Source organism: Carassius carassius, chromosome 42 (assembly GCF_963082965.1).
Source record: "Carassius carassius chromosome 42, fCarCar2.1, whole genome shotgun sequence".
Lineage (NCBI taxonomy): Eukaryota > Metazoa > Chordata > Actinopteri > Cypriniformes > Cyprinidae > Carassius > Carassius carassius.
This window is the reverse complement of record NC_081796.1, coordinates 23,447,312-23,474,512: the sequence shown is the minus strand read 5'-3', so window position 1 is coordinate 23,474,512 and position 27,201 is coordinate 23,447,312. Positions and strand designations below refer to the sequence as shown.

General features: G+C 34.3%; 1 protein-coding gene across 2 annotated transcripts in view; it reads left to right on the top strand.

Moving 5' to 3' along the window:
* The window catches only part of LOC132124248 (anion exchange protein 2-like), a 43,334-nt gene that overhangs the window by 295 nt on the left and 15,838 nt on the right, over positions 1-27,201 (top strand). Inside the window, exons 2-8 of one of the 2 annotated variants that reach the window (XM_059535187.1) lie at positions 9,100-9,318; positions 9,410-9,468; positions 14,208-14,390; positions 21,533-21,683; positions 22,844-23,079; positions 23,232-23,359; positions 26,939-27,138. In XM_059535187.1, the coding sequence (XP_059391170.1) occupies positions 14,331-14,390; positions 21,533-21,683; positions 22,844-23,079; positions 23,232-23,359; positions 26,939-27,138 (775 nt within the window). In that variant the 5' untranslated portion in view covers positions 9,100-9,318; positions 9,410-9,468; positions 14,208-14,330. Of the gene's footprint in view, positions 1-9,099; positions 9,319-9,409; positions 9,469-14,207; positions 14,391-16,071; positions 16,177-21,532; positions 21,684-22,843; positions 23,080-23,231; positions 23,360-26,938; positions 27,139-27,201 lie in introns of those variants that run through there. The other variant, XM_059535188.1, reaches the window with a different exon arrangement.

Here is a 27,201-nt window from a genome sequence, read left to right as displayed (position 1 = left end):
ACATGGGCTGAGAATACGGCGTTATGTGGTGATGAAGCTATCTGCTTCCGTCTCCTGGGTTCGTTTTTGCGAGTCCTGGTCCTTGGACTGCTGTCAAACTAAACTCGAGTGTAACGTTAATCGGAAAAGCCCTCTGCCACGTGACACCCGCGGGGAAAATACAGAGTTACAGAAACACCGCGGGAAAAAGGAACTAACGTTAAAGTCATTCAGCGACTTCATTTATATAGAAGTTGAATACAGGCACCCTTTATACAGGGCTCAACATTAAAGCTTGTCCGGGACAAGTGGATTTTGTGAAGGATCAAACGAAGGAGAATTGTACTTGCCCGACCGGACAAGTAACCTGATCAAAACAAACAGCACGGAAACTTTGGCACGAATGATTCAAATTGTATTACTTAAATTGTAAACGGTGATCAATGACGGATAATGTTTCAAAGTATCAAGAAAGTAAGATACATTTTCTATATAATATGTAACATCACACGACCAAGCGTCTTGTTTTACCGACTTTCAGCACGATTACAAATGTGTTGTTGATTTTAAACCACTTTAATTCAATAAACAAAGAATATAAACTGACTTATATTTTTTAGACGCATAGAATAGTTGCGCAACACACAACAGTCTTTAGTTACTGAGTGATTCGGCGTTTTTGAACGAGTCAATGATTCAGTAAGCCATTCATAAAGACAGTCACTTGCTTCATTTATTGAGTGAATCAGCCGTTTGAACGAATCGGTTGAATCAATGATTCACTAATTAAGACAGGGACTTGCCACCACCTGCTGGTGGTTTAATTTCATATTTAAAAGAATCATTGCATTTTTCCAACATTTCATATTTGTAGGTCAACACAAAGTAAAACCTTAATAACATTATTTATGCATTTGCAATTCTGAGTAAATGAATTCATGGAACCTTATGAATTCATGCCTTATCTTCATTAAATACAGTCTGAGTAAAAACATCTAAATGGCACTTTTGATGCAGCTTCTGTGTTTCCTCTGCAGTGGAAAGATGGAGTTTGTTGATACTGATTTCATTTGAATCGTAACAACCATATACTTTCTTATTATTCTAACTTAATGTTTTGATAAAATGTAAGAATTTGACGTAAATGGTGACATGTACATTTAATCAGGTTAGAAAAATATTGTCCTTCATAAATGTAAAAAGTGCAACAGCAATCAATTTAAGGCAAATATAAAAAATATTCTGATTAAAGTAATACCAGATAGAGTACAGAATGAGACTATTGCTTCAGAATAAATAACATTTTCGCCAAAAAACAAACAACTAACTTTTTTTTTATTTTTTACTTGCAAGTGAAGGACTGATTTGAAGCACATGTCAAAGCTTAATGTCAAGCCCTGCTTTATATATTGCCTGGAAATGTTATATGGATATTTCGCTGTTAAACATAAGTCTGACTGACTAACTGTCTATCTGTCTGTCTATCATACTTTGTTCAACTTTTGTCATTTTATACTCTGTGTGTGTGTATATATATATATATATATATATATATATATATATATATATATATATATATATATAAGCTTTTGTGGTTGGTGTGTGCTTGTTTCCAGGGGTCAGCATGGATTTAGGTCAAATCAGTGTTGTAAAGCCATCAAGGAGTCCGATTTCTTAGAGGAACAGTACCTGCCAGCTTTAAATTGGCAACATTTTGCCAAGTGTGATTAAGGCATAATGCCAGAAGCCAGCAAATTGGTGCAGATTACAGTAAAGAAAGAAATATCTTTGTAGCTCTTTCTCTATCTGTGCTTATCAGAGCATGACTGATATGTCAATCTTCTTCAGTAATACAGTGAAGATGGAATGCCATTTGTAAATTTTTAGCTGCTTATTTATGTAATTCATTTTTTATTTAAACAGGATGACATTATTAGAGAAAGATGCGGTTATTTATTAAATCTGTTAGATTTTTTTTTTTTATTAGACTGTTTTCATCTGATTTACCTCCCGTGGATTAGTTTTACAAACTCTCTAGACTTTAAAAAAATAGCTATTGTATAATGAAATAAGCTTCATTCCTGCAAGCATTCCAGTGCAGATGAGCTGCATTTTCCTGCGGGGTTAAGGTTGTTTTCAAAAGTCCTGCATTGCGCTTTTAATAATTGTCTGCACAGCTGGTGACGCTAATCAGCTGAAAAATATTTTTAAGGCCGTTGTTCTCAAGTAGTCCACTTTTATACAATTTTGACACAGCTATTTTGCGAATCGGTCTGCCTTGGGTAGCGTGACTTAACACTTGTTCAGGGGCTCCTGTGTGGTTTTTACAGCACTGTATTTCCCAGGATATGTGTTACTGTATTCACTTTGTCGTGAGCCGGTTCGATATTTAATTGTGATTGTTTATTTTGGTGTGGCTCAAGGTATGAATGACGGTGTTCCTCTGGTCAGGGCTTGCTTGTTGGGTTTGTTCGCTGCTGTCATATTACAAAGACACGATTGTCCGCTCCAAGTTAAACACATAGAGTATGAGAACTCAGGCGGAGCTTTTGTGTGTTCGAAACCCGAGTCTGTGAAACCCATGCTGACCGGTGTGCAGAGAAAAACACCTTTAGAGAGCCGTCCCAGGGATGTTTAGTCTTGAAGTGATAATTAAATACGCTTCGTTTGAGTTTCACCTGTGCTCCTGTCGTTTCTCTCTTGCACAACATCAGAATCATTCGTAAATACATTTTTCGGTAGAGCAACACTTGCGTCTTGCATTTTGCATTTGATATATGAAGCTGTAAAATCATGTAGGACTGAAAAAAAATGCAAATCACGGAAGAACTGGGACTTTTTTTCCTTGTCTTCGACAAGTAAAAACATGGTAAATGAAAATCGAATATATTATTATTAAGTGTTATTTTAGTGTCATTGATATAATTTTGTAAGTAGATTATACTTTTTTCACTTTTTTTTGTTTACTTTCTGTTAAAGTTTAAGGAAAAATGTTTGTGTTATGTTAATTTTATTATTTTTTTTATTTTTATAATGTCTATCCACCTTATTTTTCCTGTAAGACCGGGCACAAGGATTTATACTTTTTATGGGTCTAGATTGAGATCTCATCTATTTTTAGCTGTAGCTATATATTTGCTGCTTGATATTGCAAATTGGTGTGTCTTACCATATTATTTATAACAGTTTTACCGTTTACTACACTTTGATATTCTTCTCGTTATTTCTAATGAACCAGAAGTCTCACACATAGTCTTACTTCTGTATTAAAGTATAATGTGAATATATCGTTTTCGGTTTCTTTTTAGTTTAAGTTATATTAACTCTTTCCCCACCAGCCACCGCCAGTGATTTTGATGAAATATCATCCTTTATATTTTGCTGTATGAATATTTGATTATGCAACACACCAAAATAAAGATCAGAGCCTCTACTTTTAAACAACAACACCAACAAAAATCAGTTTTATTCTAGCTTAAATCATTTTTTTTAACAACACTTGAATATAGGTAGGTTTCATAAAAATGCATAATTTTTAGCAAAAAGCTGCGAAAATAGCATTTTTGTCAAAAACTATATCTGGCTAATATTCAGTACTATTATCAAAGCATAAATCCAGTAAATCGCTTCCGTCAATACCTCCAAAGCTTGCACAGACATATACCGCATCCTGGATCAACTTTTTACTCCGTAACATTATGCGGTTTTCATTTATATGCCGTCTATTGCTAATGATCGCGTTATTTTTAATATGCATCTGTTTACTCGTTAAGAAGATGTGTAATAGCGCCCCAGAGTGTATAACAGTGAAATCACGAAAAGCCGTAAAAACTTGTCAGTTGGCGGGGAAGCGTTGTCTTCTAAATGACAAGATAACTCGTCAATGGCAGGGAAAGAGTTAAATGGAAATTAGAAATGTTGCCTTGGTAACTGGCTAAAATAAAAATATTAATTTTTTTAATTTATTTTGGTTGATTCCACCCACCCAGTAATGAAAATATCGTTTTTGTTTTTTATTCCCCCAACCCTAGTTTGAAATTATTGACTCTTGGAATATTCTGTTCATTGACCAAGTAACCACAATGATCAGCTTTAGGAGCGCTGAAAATCATCACCATTATTTTTATCACTATTTTTTCCCTAAAGTATCCTGGGAATTGATTAAGTGTATAAGGTAACTTTTAAACATATGATAAGGCAAGTTTTGAGACGTTACACCAGTGATTTGTTTAATTTAGATCTCATCCCTCAGGAAACAGCTTAGGAATAGGAAGCGTAACTACTAACAGATGGTGTGTACGCAAGGCTTGCGACAGCATTGTTTTGGTTACAATTCACCACGTGCTGTGAAGTCTGTTGAAAGTTTCCAGTGTGTTTGTGCCAAAACAATAGCATCGAGCCATTGTTTGTTGTTGCTAGTGCATTGAGCATGGATCTGTTTTTCTAGTCTTTCTCAAGTAGCTAAATCCAAATAAATTCATGCATTTTACGTAATATCTTTGTTTCTGGAAGCAATAAAGCCATGTTTCTCACTGCAGGTGTATTTTAGGCCATATTCTCAGTGTTGGTGCTTTATCAGTTTTTGGCTATGGAGATGTTTCTCAAACATTCCCAATGAAGAACTATCTTTACATTGTTGTGCCAAAGGCAAATCTAGCCAAGTAGTAGATTGCTGTGAAATCTGGTTAAAAAGAACTGTAAACCATGACTTGTGGCTTTGGACAGTCAACTGTGAGAGTGAATTCACTGGAGTGAGAAATACAGTAATGTTCTTCCGTTTTCTGTGGATTTGGATGTTGTTGCCACTCTGTGTAATCGGAAGGCATCTGCATTTTGATGTAATCACATCTTGTCTCCGTTATCTTGCGTTATGCATGCCACTGTACGTTTATGCAATAGCTCTTCTTCATTTACCAGTGTTTTGACAATCTCCTACGTTTGCTTGAACTGACTTCCCTGTTTATCATGACCAGAGAAGTTTGCTGACAGATGAAAAGTTAACGTGACAGGAAAACCGTGAAGGATGTGCTGTTTTCAGCAGGTTTTCACTCATTTTGTTGCTGAATTGTGAGTTACCAGAACTTAGAATTTGTCAAATGTAAGATAGATTTGTCAAATCTTTTGTTTGTCAAGAAATTACGTAACGTGTCATATAATATGTCATATAACACTTTCTTTTTATATTCTTCCATTCCTCAGTATCTTTCACAGATTCAGTACCACAAACCTCACAAACTTTTGGCACAGGTGCTAAGGCCTAAAAAAAAAAAAAGTTTGGTTCCGGTTGGTTGTCAGTTGAGGTCATTGGTCGGTAGGGATTTATTTATTTTTTTAATTTATTTATTTTTTTCTCCAGTGGCAGTTTTACACACACACACACACACACACACACACACACACACACACACACACACACACACACACACACGCGCGCTGATTTTAAATGTGTGTACCGGTACTTTTACGACAGTGATTCTGTATTCCCGTTTAAAGTCTGTTGTTGCCATAGACACGCAAAACGCACACACACACACACACAAAAAGCCTTCGCGGGAGTTTGACAGGCGATCCCATAGTAGATTAACATGGAGGATCTGAACTTGAAAAACGGAGTGTATAGACATCTTTTTGTAGTCAAACAACATTCTTTGTTATGTTCATTTATGTGGTTTATTTGATTTTGATGCTATAAATTAACTAGAAGCAAGAGACGATCAGTTAGTTTTAACTGATGATCTAACTTACAGCGATCTGTTCGACACATTCAAGAGCCACAAAACGGTATTTATTGTTTACATTTCTTTAAAAAATGACCACATTTGAAAGGTGAAATAACCAAATGAGACTTTGTTTCATATTAAAAGTAAGCTGGTAATGTTAATGTCCTGTCTGTCAGCATGTTGTCAGTGCCCTCTCTGTTCCGCGATATATTGTTGACTCCCCCCGTGTTTCTCTTAATGTTACGATTTCCAAACCTTAAGTTATAGCTCACTTTAGGAATTGACAGTTAAAGGGTTTTGATGCAATACTTAATGGTTTTTAACGGATTACTTAAGTGTAAAACAGCATTTAAAGGAAACTGTAATTTAATTAACGATGTGTGAAAGACCGTTCTTCCCCAGTCTCATAAAATAAATTTGGGTCGCACATAAATTGACAGGGTCGGTCGGAAACCGGAACCAAACAAATTTTTTTTTAGGCCTAATGATAAAATCTACCCAACCTGAGTCCTGGGGTCCATTCTTCGTACCTCACTTAATACTGAGATGATTTGAACGATTCCAGATCTAGTAATTGTGATAACTGATCTCTGGCTAATTTGGTTCTTCAATCGAATGTGCAGATTTGATTAAATTATCTGGATTAAGTTTTTTAAGATTAGCATGCATTCTCATGTTCCCCAAAAAGGGCAGTAATTAGCAAATTTGTATTTGCAATTAGCAAAGTTTCTTAAGGATCAAGATCTCCGATGTTTGCATCTACTGTGTTTAATGTTATATTTAAAAAAAATGCCCTGGCTCTTCCATGCTTTATAATGGCAGTGAATGGTGGTTGAGATTTTGAAGCAGTAAAAAAGTGCATCCATCCATCAAAAAAAGTGCTCCATACTGCTCCGGGTTAATAAAAGTTTTGTGAAGTGAAGCGATAAATTTGTGTAAGAAAAATATCCATATTTAATAGGGCTGTGACGGTTGCCGTAACAACCGCGGTTGTCTACTGCCACCGGCGGTAGTGCACGCGACGTCACAAACTCTATAGCAAGCGTAATACAAAGTTTTGTATATAAGTGTAATAACTGTAATGGTTGCAAATTCTATGTCTATGGTAATTAACAAATTACCTCAAACATTCCTTTAGATATGCAGATTTGAGCACAGGAAAATACAGTTTATGCATTCAGCAAATTAATTTAGTGTTGGGCGATGGATCTTGTTGGGAAAGCAAATACCGCATCACCGATCTGGAGTCATCTGCATTCATGTCACCCATCGGCGTTTGCACAAGCTCTCGTGATCGCAAACGCTGGCTGGTCAGGTTTGTAGAGGCTTTCTCCAAACTGGCCAAATACAAACGAGACAGCGATGAATAAACGATGGTAACAAGAAATATGGCAACGATTCCTATTTCAAAGAGAGCGCGTTCAGATGAAGAGTTAGGCCGGTGACACACTGGCTGCGTGGCGTGAGCGTGGCATGTCTGCTGCGTCCCAGGAGCGTGGCGTTTTCTGTGTCTTTACACACCAGAAGCGTGCCTGACGCGGCGCGCTGCTGCTGCTGTAGGTGACATAGAGGGAGGCCGCCGACAGACCAGGATCTTGTCTTCATGACAACAATATCAACTTTTTTTTACACACCTACAACTACGCCTACTGATAAAGGACACCGTCAACAGATTTGACGGCAAAATATACTATGTTTGACAGGTGCAATATTTGAAAATCGATAATTATTTATTTATTTTTTTTAAATTACATTTATATCTGAATTTATGTCAACCTATAGACTTTCAAACATCAAAATGTCATGAATTAATATGTATTTGTGTACAAAATGACATATAAACATATTTTCCTATTATATTTTGCCTGGAAACGCTTCCAACACGCGCGCGTGTCCCGTGAAAGATAGGCGTCGGTTCTATTTCTAGCATGCACACGTTTTCCGCGCGGCTCACGCAGGCTGTCTGCAAGCTCTAACCTGTTAACATGGGAGCCGAATTAAAAACGGACACGCCACGCGGCTGAGACGCTTGCGCCACGCATCCAGTGTGTCGCCGGCCTAAGTTATTGAGCTTGCTTGGTGGCGGAAAAGTAAACCGGACGCAACACAACCGCGTTGCGACAGGTTTAGTCTGTCTAGTGTCTATACAGGACATATGAACTCTGTGTCAGTAGCCTACATCACAGACCGGACGGGGATTTATCATATCGTGTTGTGCTGCATCCAGTGTAGCATCACTGATTATAATGAGTATTTTGTCGCGCTGCGTCGCTCGCGTCCGTTAGATAGGGGGTATTTAACTTTTCTTATTTAGGCTACTTTTTTGTTTAACTGAATTATTTCTTTGATATTTATTTTAGTGTTTTGCAGGCGGCGTTCACTGACAGAAGTGCTCAAATAAACACTAACTGACGAGTTAAGGATGTGTTAGCACCTGTGTTAGCAACTTGCACCTGATAATAAAGTGAAGTGGAGCGCGTGTCTGAAACGTCTCCTGTTTAGTCATTCTGTGACTGAATAAATTTACTTCTTGTCTTGAGAAAAAGTGACAGAAGCAGCAGTTGTGATTGGGTGGCCATCCCCGCCCCTACGTAAAATGATTTGAATACGTTAAACTGGAAAAAAAATTTCGCCTTCGTTAACGAGCAAATTTTGACACCAATATATTTATACATTTATATATATATATCAGCTATATATATACATTTTTTTTTTTTTTTTTTTTAAACACCGCGCCACCGGCGGTTGTTGGTCCATGACTACCGCGGTGGTAAAAATCAGCCACCGTCACAGCCCTAATATTTAAAACTTTATTAATCCTAATCTCTAGCTTTTGATTACTGTAGGTGGGTTTACGAGATAATGGCTTTCCAGCTGATGTAGGCATAGTGTGATCGGGTGAAGGTTTATTTGTTTTGCATTATTAAAATCATAAAACGAGTTTGAATAATAATAATGGTAATTATTTTATCACATTATTGTTACTAATCATCGGCATCATGAATAATAATAATGTGAAAATAAAATCTAATGATTTAGTCATTGTTTCAAAAAGTATTATACTGTAATTATTTTATCACATTATTATATTACTAATTATCATTATCATCATGTATTATGATCATGTAAATAAAAGCAAAGATTAATAGAAAAAATTATTAATCATTTGTAATAATTATTCATTATTGTCAAAAAGCGAAAAAAAATTTTTTTTGATTATTAGCCCTTTAAAAAAGATCCTCACTCTGGTTAAGGTAGTAAACGAACATTTTTGAACATCTTTAGCCGATGTTACACAAGAATATCAAAGAGCCTGTTAAAGCTTGTTAATTCATTGGTAAATGAATGAAGCTCCTGTAATTGGGATTTAAGAGTGTTTTTTGTTGTGTTATGCTTTCAGTGCTGTTAAACCATCAGAAGATGATGCAGAGATGGGTGTGAGATGTGAACTGTGTGTGAGGATATGTGAGTGAGTGTGTGTGTGATAGCTGACTCATTGTTGAGCAGCGGCAAAGTCCTTGTCTCTGGCAGCGGTCACATGGCTGGTCGTCAGAGGTCTAGGTGAGGAAACCTGATCCAGCAAAGGAAACGATTCACCTGTCAGTGCTGGAGTGTGAGTGTGTGAGGGAAACACTGCAGATAGACAGTGCTTTATATGCTCTGACTGTGTGTCTCTCTCTCTCTCTCTCTCTCTGGCGTTCTATACACAGTTGCTGTTGGCTTTACAGTAAGATGTCAGCGGCAGCTTCTCTGCAGTGAGCACATTGAGGTAAGTTAGTACATTGTATATTTCAGTGGCTTTTGCATTGTGTTTGTTTAACAGTTCACTTATTTTTTTTAAACATGCATTTTAACACGCCAGTCAGATGCCATTTGATTTACTATTTTAACTCTAGTTGCCATTTTAACAATTGGTGGTCTTTATCGTTTACCAATTCAGTTGATCTAACAAAACTTTGTTTTGGATAAACATTTTTGCATAAAGTTTTCTAAGAGTGTCTAACAGTTATAAAGCTGTTGTTTGGTAATTACTAGTTTAACTTTAAAATCACCTTTTTTGTGAGTTTTATGAAATTTGAAAAACACATAATGTTGAAAGCAACTAACTTTTTTCTAAGAGATGTTTATATCAACATAACATTGTACTATTAATTTATGACTTGGCATCTAGAAGTGATATTCAAATAGTCAGCATATCATGACGGATCACTAGACATTAAGTCAACAGTGAAAGTCCACTGGTTTACTGGTGATGCTCAGTCATCACGTAGTGTGTACATTTATTTTTCTTTTCTGTATTTTGTACTTTTAACTTTTGAATCTAATGAGTGTTATTGATTGAATTAATCGAATCATCAAGAGATGTGATTTGTGTGTTTGTATGTAAAGTTCAGAGGCTGCGTGGCATGTCTTGTGAGTTTGATAAAGTCATTAAATATCACTAATCTCACAGCAGTGAGCGTCTCATAATATCCAGCACTCTGCTGTATTTAAACAGTTTTAATTAAAAATATAAAGTCAAAAATAACTTTTATAATTATTTCCCAAAAATAATAGTGTTTTTTTGTAGATGCTAGTGCTTAACTGATATTTGGTACAGTTGCACTTTGTATGGTTAAGTTACTTCAGCAGAAGCTTTTGCTAAATCAATAATTGTAAATAATGGGGATGCTTCACTGTGGTCAATTAACTGACCTGTCATCCAACAGTTGAATAGTTAGTGAGGTTGACTTTGTTAGTCATACACTCAGATGAACCTCTTTGGCCAAAAAACTCAAGCGTCATGCCTCAATCTGCTGTATCATGTAAAAAAAACTGTTCAACTTCCATTTCGTTGCGCACAGTTTTTTTTTTTTTTATGCAACAAAGCATATTATTTAAACTTCTCTTCTTTTATTTTTGAACATATCTTGTAAATTAATGAATGAAAAAGATTCATAAGTGAAAATTGGTGTATAATTACAAACATCTGATTGGCTATTGATAGGAACTTGTGACTATTTGAGTTAATTTATTCTTTGGAAAAACAACATTAAAATGCATTAAAAAGTCCCATAGACTTCCATTATGAGTGCTTTTTTATGTACCCAAGTTTTTATTTATTTGTATTTTTATTCATATTACTTCTTACAAACTTGGAAATGAGAGTTCTAGACTTGTTGATCCAATTTTTTAAATCTAATTACTTCATTTAAAATAACATTTCTTTGCAGTAACCTGAAATTAAGTCTTGATCATGAACACAAAGTTGATAGCTCATCTGTCCAAACTTTGAACCTGCAACCTTTCAGTTTCCAGCCCAGATTTTTAACCACTAAGCCACACCATACAGTATAATGCATGATCAAAAAACCAACTTTTGTTACATCCTCTCTTATGAGGTTTAAGGCCCTTGTTTACACTAGTGCGTTTTCATTTTAAAACGATCCTCGTCTACACTACGCTGCGTTGTCACGTGACCATTCATGCAGGTACAGCCATAGATATGAATAGGTAGATTTCTTATTATTTAGATCGCAGACGCGTTTACATGCTTGGAGCGATCGAATGGGGAACAATGCGCATCGGTTTACATGTTCATCAAGGATACAAAAAGTCTTTCATGTGAACGTGCCAGTGGTCACTAGTAAAGTAAGAATTCTAGATTTGCTGAACTACATAGTAATTAAGCGTTTTATATTTTTATGTTTCCGCATTTTGATTTGAATGTCTTATTTGCAGAATGGCATCTTTATTGGCCGCCTTTTCTTTGACTGAAATTATATTTTAAAGACATTCTTGAATGTGATCCAATAAGCATGTTTGCCTTTCACAAAACAATAAGGATTTTCCCAACTGAGAACTCTTGAGGCTGTTTAGAACCGTGCAGGACGAGGGATTCCAGTTGAAGTTAGTTGGATAACTTTAACTTAGATTAAAAAATTTACAAGTTGCATGTACAGTGGCTTGAACTGCATACCTGTCTGACAATAAATTAGCTGTATTTTATTCCACTTTCTTTATTCTTGCCAAGTTGGACCATGTCCACCAAGAGATAATGCTTTGAATTTCAAAGGATAAAGTCCTTTGTGTTTACATTAAAGGTGTACAAAACGGTCCAGTGAATTGGCAAATATGTGGTTAAGTGTGATAGACAGAAACACAATGGCTAGAAGTAAAATATCATTGTTAAATTGAATAAGCCATTTGTGGGTGTCTGTATCTCAATTGTTGAAGCGGTTACCAAGTTGACCTCTGGAGGAAATCTAGAGGGAAATTAAGCAACAAACAACATTATTGCTTTACTCCTGAATAATAAAATATGCAGTTATGTTCTTCGTAAAACTGTGTTTTTCAATGCAAAGGTGAAGTTTGCACACTATAAATAGATATTTATATGGTTGAAATTACTTGATCGTTGCTGGCTGCTTTTGATCAACATCACAACAGCAAGTTAAAGATCATAGAATGGATGGTCCTATCTTTCATTGTGCAATTGTAGATACTTCCTGTTTCAAAGCACTTCCTTTTTTAAGCAGAGAAACGTATTCATTTTCTCAATGTTAAAGTACTTTAGTGAGGAAACCAGTTTGAAAACAGTCTTAATTTGATGAATTCCATTGGTTGTTGCAAGATGCCCATTGATCATTAGGATTTTTGGTATCTGAAGACTCTTGAGCTTCCATGATTTGGGAAATAATTTTTGTTACTGTTATAAACCAATTTACATCGTTGGCTTAGCATCCTGACTTTTTGGCCTCTAGACACTTGAAATTGGTCTGAAACCCAAACTTTGAAATATTTGGGCATATACTGCACAACGGCCCAGTTTGTATTCCAACTTTTGATTTACATGCCACTCACAGAGCAATTGTACGGAGCCCAAATTTTTTCACTCACTCTGATTTTTTTTCACACCACAATGACCCTTTAGGGGCTCCGTACAATTGATTCATGCGGTTGATGAACTGGTCCGAAAAAACTTTTCTGGAATCGTTGACCTTCCAACAAAGTTGATGTAACTTCACAGAGGAACAGCCTGTATCTAAAAATAGCAACTAACAAGACATTGCAACTTTACAATATAGTACGCTCTATATTAAGAAAACTCTTAAAGATACTGGGACCAAGTTTCTTAGAACTCTGTTGCAAGGTGACTATAAAATATTGCTAGGAGGATTTCTGTTGTATTTTATTTTTTAATAAGGAGCGTTTGAACTTGGTATTGCAATGATGCTGTCCGAGTTGAGTAATTGAGCAGGTCCTGCAAATGAACAAACATGTGACTCCTGTCATGTAAGAGTCAACTGCATTAACTTTACCATAGTTTTGGTCGCCTTTTAGGCAAGGTCAAGTTATTTTGAGCTTGCATTACCAGATTACTTTAACACTACAGTAGTATCACTTTAGATTACTTTCTTATGCAAAACCTTTTATGATAATAATGCTCATATCTGGCATATTATTGATTTGATCTACTTCTATAAATTGTTACAGATGTTTCTCACAATAAAAGTGTTTTTATTTGTATTTATTTATTTTTCTTTTAAAACCATATGTGAAGATGTTTGGTAAGGTCATGATAGAACTTTTACATGTTTGATGCAAGACCTTAACTTTGAGCATCGTGCTGTAAGGATGTTTCTCTTCAACAGGAACTGGATCAAGATAGCTATAGGGTAAAGCGCTCCATATATCAAGAAGTTTTGCCACAAAACCTCCTATTACCAAAGAGCTTAGATGAAAACACAATTGTTGCTTTCAGCATTATAGTTCTGGGAAACCCTTAGATGAATCAACAAAAGAAAGACTAGATGTCCTTGAATGTTCTAGTTAAGAGGTCAAACCTCAACGCAACAGTTGAACAATTGTAGTTTTTGCACAGACTACTTCTCCAACGCAAATTTTACTTCCAGAAAGTTATAAGCAATTAAAAAAAGTTGTTTTTCTATTTAATGCATTTATTAATATTTGTTAATGTTACATAATAAAATACAATTGTATATTAGTGAATTATTAGTGTACCTTAACTAATGTTAATAGATACATTTGATTTTGAAAATGTATTAGTTAATATTGAAGAACTGTTAATATTGTATTGAGAAGTATTGATTATTGTAAATTCATGACAAAAAATGTTAGCTCATTTTAATATGGAACCTTACTGTAAAGTGTTATTATTTTGTCTTGAATTCAATCTGAACCGTTGTAATTCTTCTATGGTGTTCAGTCAAATTAATGAAAGTTGAGCAAATCTACTGTTAAATCACATCCAGTATTTTATGGTTATTTCCGGCATGAGTCTCTTATCTTTGTGTCCTTACAGTAGCAAATTTTTTTTATCTGGTTGTTATCAGTCTTTGGATACGAGGGGGCTGTTATGTTGTAGTTTAAGTCCATTTACTCCATCAGTGCAGCAGAAAATTGTTTAATCACATTGCAAACTCTTTTACGATTTGACTGGTGTAACGTAAAGGTTATAATTAGCAGTGAACAAATTATTTAACAGATGTTTCAAACTGCTTGCAGGTTATGCTGCCTATAAACTCCTGCTTGAGTCTCAGTGAGAAAGAGAAAGGCTAAAGCCTGTGCAGATCCGAGCGTTGTTGAGCGTCTCCTGTGCTGCTTCACCGCAGTGTCCTGACGTCAGCCATGAGCGACCCTGTGATTTCAGATGAACACACCAATGCTGTGGCTTCAGTCGTTCACAAAGTAAGTCAACTGCTTTATTGATTTAAAGAGTTGTGCAAGTGTTCTAAGCTATTCAGGATGAACTGTTGGGTTTTTAACCCAAAAGATTAAATAAGGATTTTTTTCTTTATATTTTTGAAAGAGGTCACTTATGCTCTGCAAGGCTGCATTTATTTGACCAAAAATGCAGTAGAAAAACCAAACAAAGAAAAAATATATTATTATTTAATATTATTATAATTTAAAACAACAATTTTCTATTACAAAATATTTTCAAATGTAATTTATTTCTGTGATGCAAAGCTGCATTTCCAGAATCACTCTTCTAGTCTTTATTGCCATATGATCCTTTAGAAATCATTGTAATATGCTGATTTATTACTCAAGAAAAATTTCTTATTTTCAGCTGTAATAAAAACATTTGTTGCTGCTTAATATTTTTGTTTAAACAGTGACACTTTATTATACTATATATTGCAATATATTTTAATATATTAAAATAGCAATTAGTTATTTTAAATTGTAATAAATGCAGTCTCTGTAAGCATAAGTATTTTTTGTTATTTTTTTATTTTTTGTGATTGTAGTGTATATAATGCAATTTATAAATCAGTTCTATTTATGTATTTTTCTTGCAACATGTTGAAAGATTTCTGTGGGATTGTGTTTCTCCAATAGTTATTGACCATAAAGGATTTTTAAAATATAAAGTATATATGCAGTTGGTATGTATGCAGTCGCATATACTGTACATCAAAATATAAAATTTTACACTGTAAATGAATTTATTTGCACAGTAATTGCTAGAAATTCACTGAAAATAAGGAAAATGTGCATTTATATTGATGATTTTATAAGACTGCAGGAAGGTAGAGCTAATTCATCTGCACATAAGCAGATGCTAATAAATATTAACTTAATTATTGATATTACCATAGAACCAAGACCAAAAAACTTGGTCAAACTATAGTAGTCTTTTGTAATTCATGTGTGCATGTTTAAATAAATTTAAATAACTGATCCTAGATTTCCATCAGTAGTGGCTTCAGTCATTCCTTCTGTGCTTGTCCTTTACATGTGAACCATATTTCATGTACTTTATTCTTTGAAAGGGTATAGCATTTAAGATCCAGGCAGACGTCCCAAACAAACCTCTGCATTGTAATTATTCGTGTGGTCTTTAACGGCCCAGTATCACTGACAGATACTATAAAACTCACTCGGGCAACTCGAGGGAAACTCAAAGACCTTCTCACCCACAAAATTTACGTTTTTTTCCCCTTTCTGCTGAAGTGTTTGCAATGATATGCGGCAACTTTGTGTCTTGAATTGCATCCTTTTCAAACCCACACTCAGCCGAGTCAGCATTCCCAGGGTTTTTTCCTTTAAAGAGCCAGCTTTCTTTTGACACTAATGTAATCTCTTCTATTTTGGGCCTGTAGTTTGAATAGTTGTCCGTGTATGTTTGATTCTTCCTAGAACCATTTTTAATGACAAATAAAATTAAGTACAGAGCTCAACTGGTTAACTGACATTGACTGGCCTCTTAATGGCAAGCAACTGTTGATCCGTAAGGTTAATGATCAACCCAATGACATGACTGCAGGTTTTGGGTGTGTGGATGTTGGGTGTGTTTGGGGGAAGACCAGACACTCAGCGATTGGAGTTCGATTGTGAAATGGGGCTATGCCCTCTTCCTGCTGCGATCATGTGACGACAGTTTCTGTTTGCTCATCTTTTAGATTTGTTAGATTTCTTAACTCTCGTGTTTAGACGTGATAGATGACCAATGGAGTTCCTGTACAAGGTAAACGTCAGTCATTTTACGCGGTAAAAAATTTGTCTGCATAGGTTTAAATTAGCTGTAGTATTAAATCTGTTACCTTGACCATCCTTATGGTTCACAATGAGGTATGTTGCATCTGATAGCCCTCTGATATCAGCCATTGTTAATGTATTTTTGCGATATTTCATGATCAGATCTTACAAATCAATTCTTGGCAAACAGTTTAAAAGGAAGTTAATTTTGGAAGGCCAAGGTCTGGTGGATCTTGCCTCATCGGTCTGAGTAAATATTGAAAGGGGGTGTTTCTACGAGTTATCTAGGCTCACAAATGTGATCAATATCATGCCAGGGTAATATTGCTATCTTAAGTGTTTAGCTTTTGTACAATTTTGCATTGTTTTGTTAGAACTTAGAAGTCAGTGTTACAACTGTTTCAATTAAAAATAACATATCTGGAATATTTGTAAAAATCAGAGCATTTTATAATAATTGTAAATATATTTATTAAATAAAAATGAAAAAAAAAAACTTTATTATTTACATATTTATTTACATATGAAGCGAAGATTAAATAGTGAGTGGAAAATTGTTGGAAATATAAATATATAAATATGAATATTTTACATACAAAGAAAAAAGTTTAAGCCAAAATCAAAGTAACTGCAAAGTCTGAAAACAACCAGATAATTAATAAATTATTAAATTAATACAATTAAGTAAATAAAATGAAATGGTTATTGACTATGTAAAGTTTGCATACCTGTAACTCTTAAAAGTAGTCAAGATATTAATATATTTTTTTAGATTCTCGTTCTTAATAAACATTTCTTTTGAATTCTTAAAATTAATATAACGATGCTGCCATCTTTCTCGAGTCATTTTTACCCTTTCCTGTAATCTGGTTTAGAATCTCAGGTGAAAACTGTTGTTTTGACCCCCGCCTCAACAAAATAGTGGATTACTCTGAAATAAACATCTATGCCATTTAATATTTTGGCTTTCGTCACTATTTATGGTAATCTCTCTACTGAAAACATATTAACAAAATGAAAAATTTGAGCCGGGGAATCTTCCATAATTTGGTTGATTTGAGATGGAATGAATATCTTCTTCTGACTTTCTTCACCATTCAATATTTGCATTCTGATTTTGATTGGTCTCTTGCATATAGATGCTGAATTTGTGATTTAGTTTTCCTTTCTAGCATTTATTAACCTATAGTTGTCAACTGTCTGAGATGACTGCCTATATTCTTTCTTTTGAAGCATATAGGTCTTCAATACTCTTGCACTCTTAATATTATTTGATAGATGCTTGTAGAAGCAAGAGTTGCATGAGCTCAGTAAGACTATCTCTTCCCACAGCTCTCCAGAACGCTTCCCTCTCTTGCTGAGTCAGTGGGATTTCAGACACCTCACAGTCACAGATCTGTGCAGCTAATCGCTCGCTGGCCGTGCGCTCAGACCAAAAGTCTTTGCTTTGGCCAGTGGCTCTTCATGTGAACTGACACTAATGCAGCACGAGAGCTGCTGCTGATACAAGCCACTGGTTCTCCTCAAAGAGTTTGGCTGCTCTGGAGTGGTCTTGTGGGACGTCAAACGGTTTACTTTGGGTTCAGCTTGCTGTCTTGTTGCCCTGAGCATTGTGGGTCAGTGTATATGCCTGTTATTAGGCATAGAGTTTCAAAAAAGTGTTTCAATCAAAAAACTTTGATTTGTAACAAGATTGTTTAGTCAACAGGATGTTTCATTCATTTCTTGAATTTGCTCCCTTCATAAGTGTTATTTTAGTATTATTGATATACTATTATTTTGAATCTATTTCTTTATACATTTCCCATTTTCTTTATTATTATTATTTTTTAGTAATTTATTTTTCATATGTGTGTGTGTATATATATTATATTGTATTATATTATATTATATTAATATTATATTATATTATATTATATTATATTATATTATATTATATTATATTATATTATATTATTTGAAGCTTTTTATACAATTTGCCTTCCCCCATGCCCGCTGATCAAAAATCAGAAAGATATAAAGAATAAGTAAATAAATAAATCAGAGAAAAAAAAATATTGTTTATACTGTGTATATTACTGTTTTAGTTAGTTAAGGTCATTAAGTTAAACTAAATGAAATTGAGAAATGTTGCCTTGAAAACCCGATGAATTAAAAAAAAACAGTTAATGTTTATTTTATTTCAAGTAACAAATTATTATTTATTTTTTTGAGCTAACCTGCTTCATACGTTGAACCAAAAATTATTTATAGGACCTTCAAGTTTTATCTTTGTCCTGTCATTTTTAGAAGTGTAAATAAATCACCTTTTATGCATTTGGAAAAAGTTAATAACCTGAGCAAAACCAGTTAAATTTAGATTAAACAAAGTCTTGAGACTGGTCAATCTGTTTTTCCCACATGCCAATGAAAGTATTAAAGGCGCCAGTAAAGTCTCAGATCAAATTAAAGCAGATTTGAAGTCAAGGTAACGTAACATGATGAATGTTTTCTGGAGAGTGTCAATATTTGACTGCTGAAAATGTTGAAGTGTGGCTGAGGAGATTACAGTATACTGTTCTGAAAAATCGAAACCATGCGCCTTTCTTCCAAATCGTGTTTGTTTTTAATCGCTCTGTGGAGAAAGACTATCAGCCCTTCGATGACAGCAGAAACACAATGAGTTTGAGAACAGTGTTTAACACTGGTGGTTTAGACTAGGGCTGCACGATGTGTCGTTTAAGCATCGATGTCGCGATGTACGAATCCATGATTGTCACATCGCAGGATGTGCGATGTAGGCTGTCGTAATTGATCCGTTATTCATTAACTGTACGGGCCAGCTGCTCCCCGGCCCTTGACGAATGTGATTCGCGGATTAATTGCACAGCTTAACCATCATAGAGTGAAAATTTTTCATTTGCATGTGTTTTTAAGTCCTGTCAGTTTAACAGGGCGCATATAAGAACGAGCAGAGAGAGCGAGAGCGAGAGCCCCGGCCACACGCGCACGCTCACCTTCACCGTCTTCAAACAACATGAGCTCTGTCTTGCTCTCTCTCCCTCGCACATATTAATCAAAATCAATTGACACGATGGTGTCGAAAAAAAAAAACTATCCAGTGATGAAATGTTTTCTGTGTTGTCAAATCTTGTGCGATGTCCTAAACTGCAGAGATAATTACACAACGCGTGCCATACACGTCTGATTCGCGAACTAATGATTCCTTTGAACCGATTCAATTTAATGAATGGTTTAAATAACTGACCTGTCCAACACTGAACTCACGAGACGTCTGAATTGGTGTATAAAAAAAATCTGTAAAACTTTACAATAATGTTCTATTTATTAAACTATTTAACTACATTATTTAACATTTACTATTACTAAACTGCACTTCAACAACATTGTTAATTTCAACATTTAGGCTATAGCCTTCATTGTTGAAATCAAAAGTTTTTCAGTATTTAACATAGTTAATGCACTGTGAAGTAACATTACCAAACAATGAACAGCTGTGTTTTTATAAACTAAGATAAACAAAGATGAATAAATATTGTAACAAAAGTATTGTTTGTGGTAAATTCATGTTAGTTAATATGTTAACAATTCAAACCATATCCTAAAGTTACAAACAAATAAATTACTCTAATTTAAATAATACTCTGATGTATAAATCATTTAAAATGAGAATGTAAGTGTGCTCACCCCGTTTTTGTTTGTAAGAAAAAATTAGATTAGATTTCATATCGCAATATATATCGCAGAAAAATAAAATATCGCAATGTCATTTTTTCCCAATATCGTGCAGCCCTAGTTTAGACCCCATTATCCTGTGCAGACTCTTATGTTTTTCTTAGTTGGTTGGAACAGATCTAAGATGGACAAAAAGACTCAAGGGTTTTGTATAATTTGAATGAGTTCGGTAATTGCTGTTATCCATTTGAACTCTGTAACTTCATCAGACTTGGGCTGCACTATTAATCGAGATAAAACCAAAAATGCAATATGGCTTAGTGCAATTATCATTGAAGAATATAAGCACCATGTATTTAAGAGTGTTCAAAATAGTGGCAAATAATTTAGTCCAGATTCAGAACAACTGTCTCTAGTCACCAAAGCATGCATGTCATACAAAAACGGCTGTGGTACTTAATATGCACCATGGTATACATGTATACACCATTATAAATGATTATCTGGCAGAAATTAGTGTAGTGTATGAGATGGTGCAGTATTGACTGATCATCTTGTGAATACAGGTTTAGATGAAATAATTTAAATAGAAAAGGTTTGTTGTGTCTGATATTTAGGGTCATTTCTTTTTGTGTTATGGTTATGTTGCTTGTGAGAAACAAGTAGATTTTCAAGTAGAAGTCAGTTTGTCATTTTATGGAACGGCTGCATGGAATGAATTACAGATCATGTTTTATTTGTTTGTTTGTTTGCGTATTTATTGAGAAAATGTGAGCGCTTCATTGTGGTGTAGCTAATGAGATTGTTTTTGACTTGAGATTATTTGCTCATGTCGTTGCAGTAAGCGCAGCAATGAGCTGTAAAACCTCTAGTGTTTGCATTTGTTTGACATAATATCATGATTTCCATTTCATTAAGAAAGAGATTAACTACTGTAAAAACTATTTGGGGAACTGTGGCAGGGATCATTACAATCGGTCTCGTTTCCAAGACTGTTATCGTTTCTTATTTTGAAATGTAGAAGTTACTGATCTGAAATGTGACCCTGAAACACAAAACCAGTCTTAAGTCGCTGGGGTATATTTGTAGCAATAGCCAAAAAAACATTGTATGGGTCAAAATTATAGATTTTTCTTTTATGCCAAAAATCATTAGGATATTAAGTAAAGATCATGTTCCATGAAGATATTTTGTACTCGTCGTACTGTAAATATATTAAAACTTATGTTTTGATTAGTAATGTGCATTGCTAAGAACTTAATTTAGACAACTTTAAAGGTGATTTTTTTTATTTTTTTATTTATTTTATTTTTTTGCACACTCAAGATTACAGATTTTCCAATAGATGTATCTCGGCCAAATATTGTCAGATTCTAACAAAACATGCATCAATGGAAATATTATTTATTCAGCTTTCAGATGACCTATAAATCCCAGTTTCGAAGAATTGACCCTTATTTGTGGTTTTGTGGTCCAGGATCACTGTAGCTAATGCTTTTGACCATGACTCCCTCTAGTGATCGTTTAAGGATGCTTTTAACCATGGCTTGATATGTCATTTACTTGACTGTCACTGTTCTATCAAAAACAGTTGACTATCAGAATTTGTATTTATTTGTATTATTTTTGATTGTTTGGATGTGTCCTCATCTTATGTGCTCCCCCTCCAGCCCGAGTCTGTCCGAGTGCCACAGAGGGAGGAAGAGGAGGAAGGTGACCTGAATAAAGCATTAGGTGTTCAACGCTTCCAGCAGATCCTGAGCCCCACTCCCAGAGTTCGCAGCGAGCAGCACCGCTCATACAGTGAGGAAGACTTTGAATGTAAGTTTGCATCCCCTGTAATTAATATTTATTAAATATTATTTATTATTTTCTCACATTTTATTTATTTTTATTAACATTATACTTACATTTTTCTTATTTTCTTTTCTTTTGCATTAAAAAAATGAAAAACACACACACACACACACATACATATATTCACACATAATTTTTATATGTGATCCTGGAGCACAAAACCAGTCTTTAATCGCTGGGGTATATTTGTAGCAATAGCCAAAAAAACATTGTAAGGGTCAAAAATATTGATTTTTCTTTATTAGGTAAAGATCATGTTCCATGAAGATATTTTGTAAATTTCCTACCCTTATTATATCAAAACTTAAGTTTTGTTTAGTGATATGCATTGCTAAGAATTCATTTGGACAACTTTAAAGGTGATTTTCTCAATATTTACATTTTTTTTTGCTCCCTCAGATTCCATATTTTAAAATAGTTTAAAGTTTAAGTTTTGTATCTCAGCCAAATATTGTCCAATCCTAATAAACCATACATCAATGGAAAGCTTATTTATTCAACTTTTAGATGATGTATAAATCTCAATTTCAAAAACTTCGACTTGTTTTGTGGTCCAGGGTCACATATATACATACATTTTAAGTAGAGCTAGTGTTATAGTATCATTAATATACTTTATTATAGTTTTTGTAAATATATAAATTAGATTTTCTGTTTTCATTTTAGTTTAGTTTTAATAATTTAGCTGTTTTTTTTTAATGTCTATATAGTTTTTATTAATTTGTATTTCTTAGTTTTAGCTTATTTAGGTTTAGTTATAATAGTACAACAAGTTAATCTAAACAAAAATTAGAAGTTTTGCCTTTGCAATTAGCTGAAAAAAAAAATACATACAAGTTTTTGTTTTGTTAATTTAATTAGTTAAACCTATTATTTTATTTCAAGTAATGAAAATGTTTTATTATGGTCTTAGTTAAAGATATTAGGATCCAGCAATAGTACAAAAGCAATATATAATAGTATTAGCAACTGTACAAATAAAAACATCATCTTATAGGAGCACATGTCACGAGATGTTTTAATTTTATACCTTGATTACACAATTTCAAAACATAATTTTACAACTCTAGATACCTGATTAATGTTGAAAGCCAAAAATGCAGAACTGAAACTCTGTTCTCCAGATCACCGTCACTCATCCCATCACATCCACCACCCTCTGTCCAAACTCCCGGGAGACGGCAGGAGGAAGAAGAGTGGGAAGAAGAGGAGACTGTGCAGCACTCAGGACCACCGAGTGTGTTTCAGCCCCAGCGGTGCTTTAGCCATCGAGGAGGGTGAAGATGAGGAGGAGGAGGAAGATGAAGAAGCTACGGAGGGCCAGAGCACCACCCCAGTACCTACAAAAAACACTGTTCAGGTAAGTTCAGCATTAAATTCAATATTTTAATTTGTTGAAATATCGATAAACAGTCCTTTTTAATAATACGATCTCAAGTTCTAAGAGCTAAGTTTTTGAATTACTAGCTGTAAAAGATTTGGGTTATATCTCTCATTTTATCTCTCATCCAGTTCTTCTTGTTCGATGACGAGCCTCATGTATCCACACCCGAGACTTCAGAACCTCTTCCTGCGAGAGAAATCCTGATCGTCCCGTCTTCTGCTGTGTGTGCAGAGCCTCAGGACAGCACATCCACTGAGTGAGTCCATCTACTGCGCCGCTTTAGCTTTGACGTATATGCAGAAATATGCAGATGGATTGTCATTTTATGATTGCTTAAGAGGCAAAACTTTGACATGTTGCACACCATTCAGCTACATAGTTCATAATCACAAGTTCATATTCAGTAGTTATTGTTACTACAGTAAAAGTAAAAAATACTAATATTTGGAGGGTTAATGGAAATCCAATATTAATGTATTTTCATCATATGTGTAATGTGTGATGATTTTAGTATACGATAACTACGATGCGATAGTAATAAACGATACAATAGTAATAAATCTCACAAAAGCTGTCAAGAACACGTCCAGATCCAGATTTTACACCAAATATAAAATAAAGGATAAATTATAGTTTTGTTTACTGTTAATCAGTGTTATTTTAGTATCATTGAAATACTGTTATCTTTTTTTATATATTTTGAATAAATATTCTTAGTTTTGTATTTTCTGTTTTAATATTAGTGTTGGTTAAAGTTTTAATAATTTTGTTCAGTTTGGCATTTTTCTTTTAATATATATTAGGGGTGTAACGTTACGCAAAAATCATGGTTCGGTACGTACCTCGGTTTTAAAGTCACGGTTTGGTTCATTTTCGGTACAGTAAGGGAAAGAAAGGCAAACATTAAACATCAGGTTGTTTATTACTATAAACTTTTTTTTTTAACAACTTGTTTACACTTTTTTTTTTTAAATACTTTTTAATAAAATATATATAAAATAAAAAAAGAATAGGAAATAAAATACTGCTGCAAAGTTCTCCACTACATAAAATACTCTCAGTCTCAAACCAATATCATATAATAAAATATAATGAAAAATATAAATAAATAACTATGATTACAGTGCAGCATTACCAATCCCAGCTTGTAGACCTGCTCGTATTTTAAAAATATAACTTTTCCAAAGTGTAAAGTGCAGCATCAATAGTTTAAGTTTTTAGACCTGCTCAGATTTCGTTATTGCGTTGGACCGATCCGAATTAAGAGCAAAGGTCTGTTTAAATGCCGACGGGAGCTGCGTTTGAATTACAATAGTTTTTTTCCTAGTTGTAGTGATGTTCACACTGGCGTGATGCCTTTTGAAAACCTTAGGCCGGTGACACACTGGCATATTGCACCTGTCAAACATAGTCTATTTTGCCGTCAATACTGTTGACGGTGTCCTTTATCAGTAGGCTTTATATTTATGCTCAACATGAAGTATAGATATTGTTGTCGTGAAGACAAGATCCTGGTCTGTCGGTGGTCTCCCTCTATGTCACCTACAAAAGGAGTAACGCGCCGCTTCAGGCACGATTCTGGTGTGTAAAGACACAGAAATGCGAAGCAGCCGTCACGCAACTGACACGCAGCAGAAACACGCATCCAGTTTGTCGCCGGCCGTAGAATCAGCTGCAGGGCGGGATTTGCGCTGAACGCGGAGACTTCCGCCACTTAATATGTTCGTTTGGAAACACGAAAATGTATTTGTTCCGCACACAAAATATTGCATTCGGTACACACGTGCAACCGTACCAAAACGGTCCGGTACGAATACACGTACCGTTACACCCCTAATATATATATATATATATATATATAATATATATATTTTTTTATCTGTCTGTATCATTTTTATTAATTTTTATTTCAGTTTTAATACTTTAAGTCAGTCTAAATAAAATTGAGAAATGGCAACTACCTGAAATAAAACAAGTTTATTTACATGTATATTTATATATTATTTATTTATTATTGTTCTTATAGTTTATTATGATTATTATTATTAATATTATTATTGTTATTATAGTTTTAGTTGACTATAATAACCTTATAATATACTTTGTATATTTATTAAATTACTTTTAACTTGGGTCCTAAAGCACAAAGTTAGAAGTTAAATATTCTCATGGCAATTAAGTATATTTTCCCTTAGATTGTCATTAATTTAATGCAAAAAATAAAATAAAAAAATCTCATTCTCATTGCTTCCAAAAAATACTAATAAACAAATTCAGGGTTCTCAAATTCAGGGCATAAACCTGGAACTATCAAGATTTTTTTAGTATGATTTCCAGCTCATTAGAATGATAATAATATTAAAAAGTCATGGAAATTTGAAGATTCTTCTTAATTTTTTTGTTAAATTAAGCTCAGCACTAAAATATGTAAACGACTAGAAATTGCTCCTTAAACATGAAATATCTATAAAATTGTATTCATACATCATGAAAAAAAGAGGTAAATCACGCACAGGCATTTCAGTAATGAGAATATGGCTGTAATATGTTCTTAATTGTCATGAAATATGCATAATACTGCAATAAAAAAAAATCTTAATGACCATTAAACAGGCTTCATTTTCTTCATACAGTTTACTTTCATTAATTTAGTTTGAAATGTGACCTGGAGATTTTTGTGTAACTTTGGTATTTTGGTGGAAACTGTCAAACATTTTTCAAGGGAAGTTCTCAGAGTGTTGCATACTTTCTTAGTCTTCATTTTGCAGTTTTGTTGCAGTATTTACTCATTTGAAGTGGTAGACATTGCAGGTTTCGTAGCCTGACCTGTAAAGCATCCACACTTCAGCTTGCCTCTCTGGTCTTGGTTTACTTTAAATCGTATCATTAGTTCTGTTGGTTACCTAGTACCAGTTATTTCAGAGAGCAGCGGGGTATCAGCCGCTCTCCAGACCTTCATCTCTACTGTCAACATCACTCACCCGTTACTACTGCCAACCGCACTTTGCTTTATAAAGCGCTCTCCACCTTTCCTTTCTGCTTTCTCATATTTTTAAACGCAGGGGAGTCTTTACAAGCATCGGGATTCATTGTCAGATCATTCCAGCTTCTTATTTTTCTTGTTTTCTTCTGTTCTTCAGTAAAGTTAACACTAATAGGGGTTTTGGGTCTAAGAAGCTTTCAGAAAGATAACTCTATAAACTAAAGGTAAGTGCTCATGAAGATGGATTTGTTGACAAATTAATGCAAAATCAATCCAAAAAAAAAAAAAAATCTGAAGGGAATATTCTGAATTTCTGTGATGTAAGCTTTTCGTTTCAGAATTTTAGTGACATGCATCCTTTTTTTTTTGGTGGACAAAATTTATTATTTTACTCTATTTTATTAAGTTAACACTTCAAAAATAGTAACTCCTGTATTCTTTTTGTCAACTTTCCATGAAGTTTTGCTTGTTTATAATGCTTATAATGTTTATCGTACTTTTGTATGATGATTCTTTTGTAGGGAATCTGATTTAACTAAATGCTTTATTCTTGTTCTTATATTGAAAGCTTTTCAATCTAATGAACCTCACTTTATTTACGACAAAATATTAATAACAGCATGACATTTTTTTGATTACTTTTATGTACTCCATATAATAGGTTTTGCATTATTTCCATGTTAATAAGGGTCTTTGTTAGCTTTGTATAACCGTAAAAACACTTACACTTTAAAAATAGTAACTCTTTTGTACATTTTGTTGACTTTCCGTGAAGTTTTGTTTGTTTATAATGCATTCATATTTGTGGTTTAATGAAAAGTAGTTGACATAGTCTCATTTTCTCTGTTGTAGGACATCGCACCCTGTTTCTCCGACTCCTAGCGTCACTGAATCCAGCTCTCTTCCTCGTGTGTCGAGTCGCAGCTACGACCTTCAGGAGAGACGTCGCACGGGCAACATGACGGGGGCCGAGCAGGCCAAATACCAGCGGATCCCCACTGATGAGTTTGAGGCACAGACCCTGGCCTCGGCCGACTTGGACGGCATTAAAAGTGAGCTTTTAATGCACACACCTAGTAGAATTCAGCTTTGCATCAAATGAATAAATTACATTT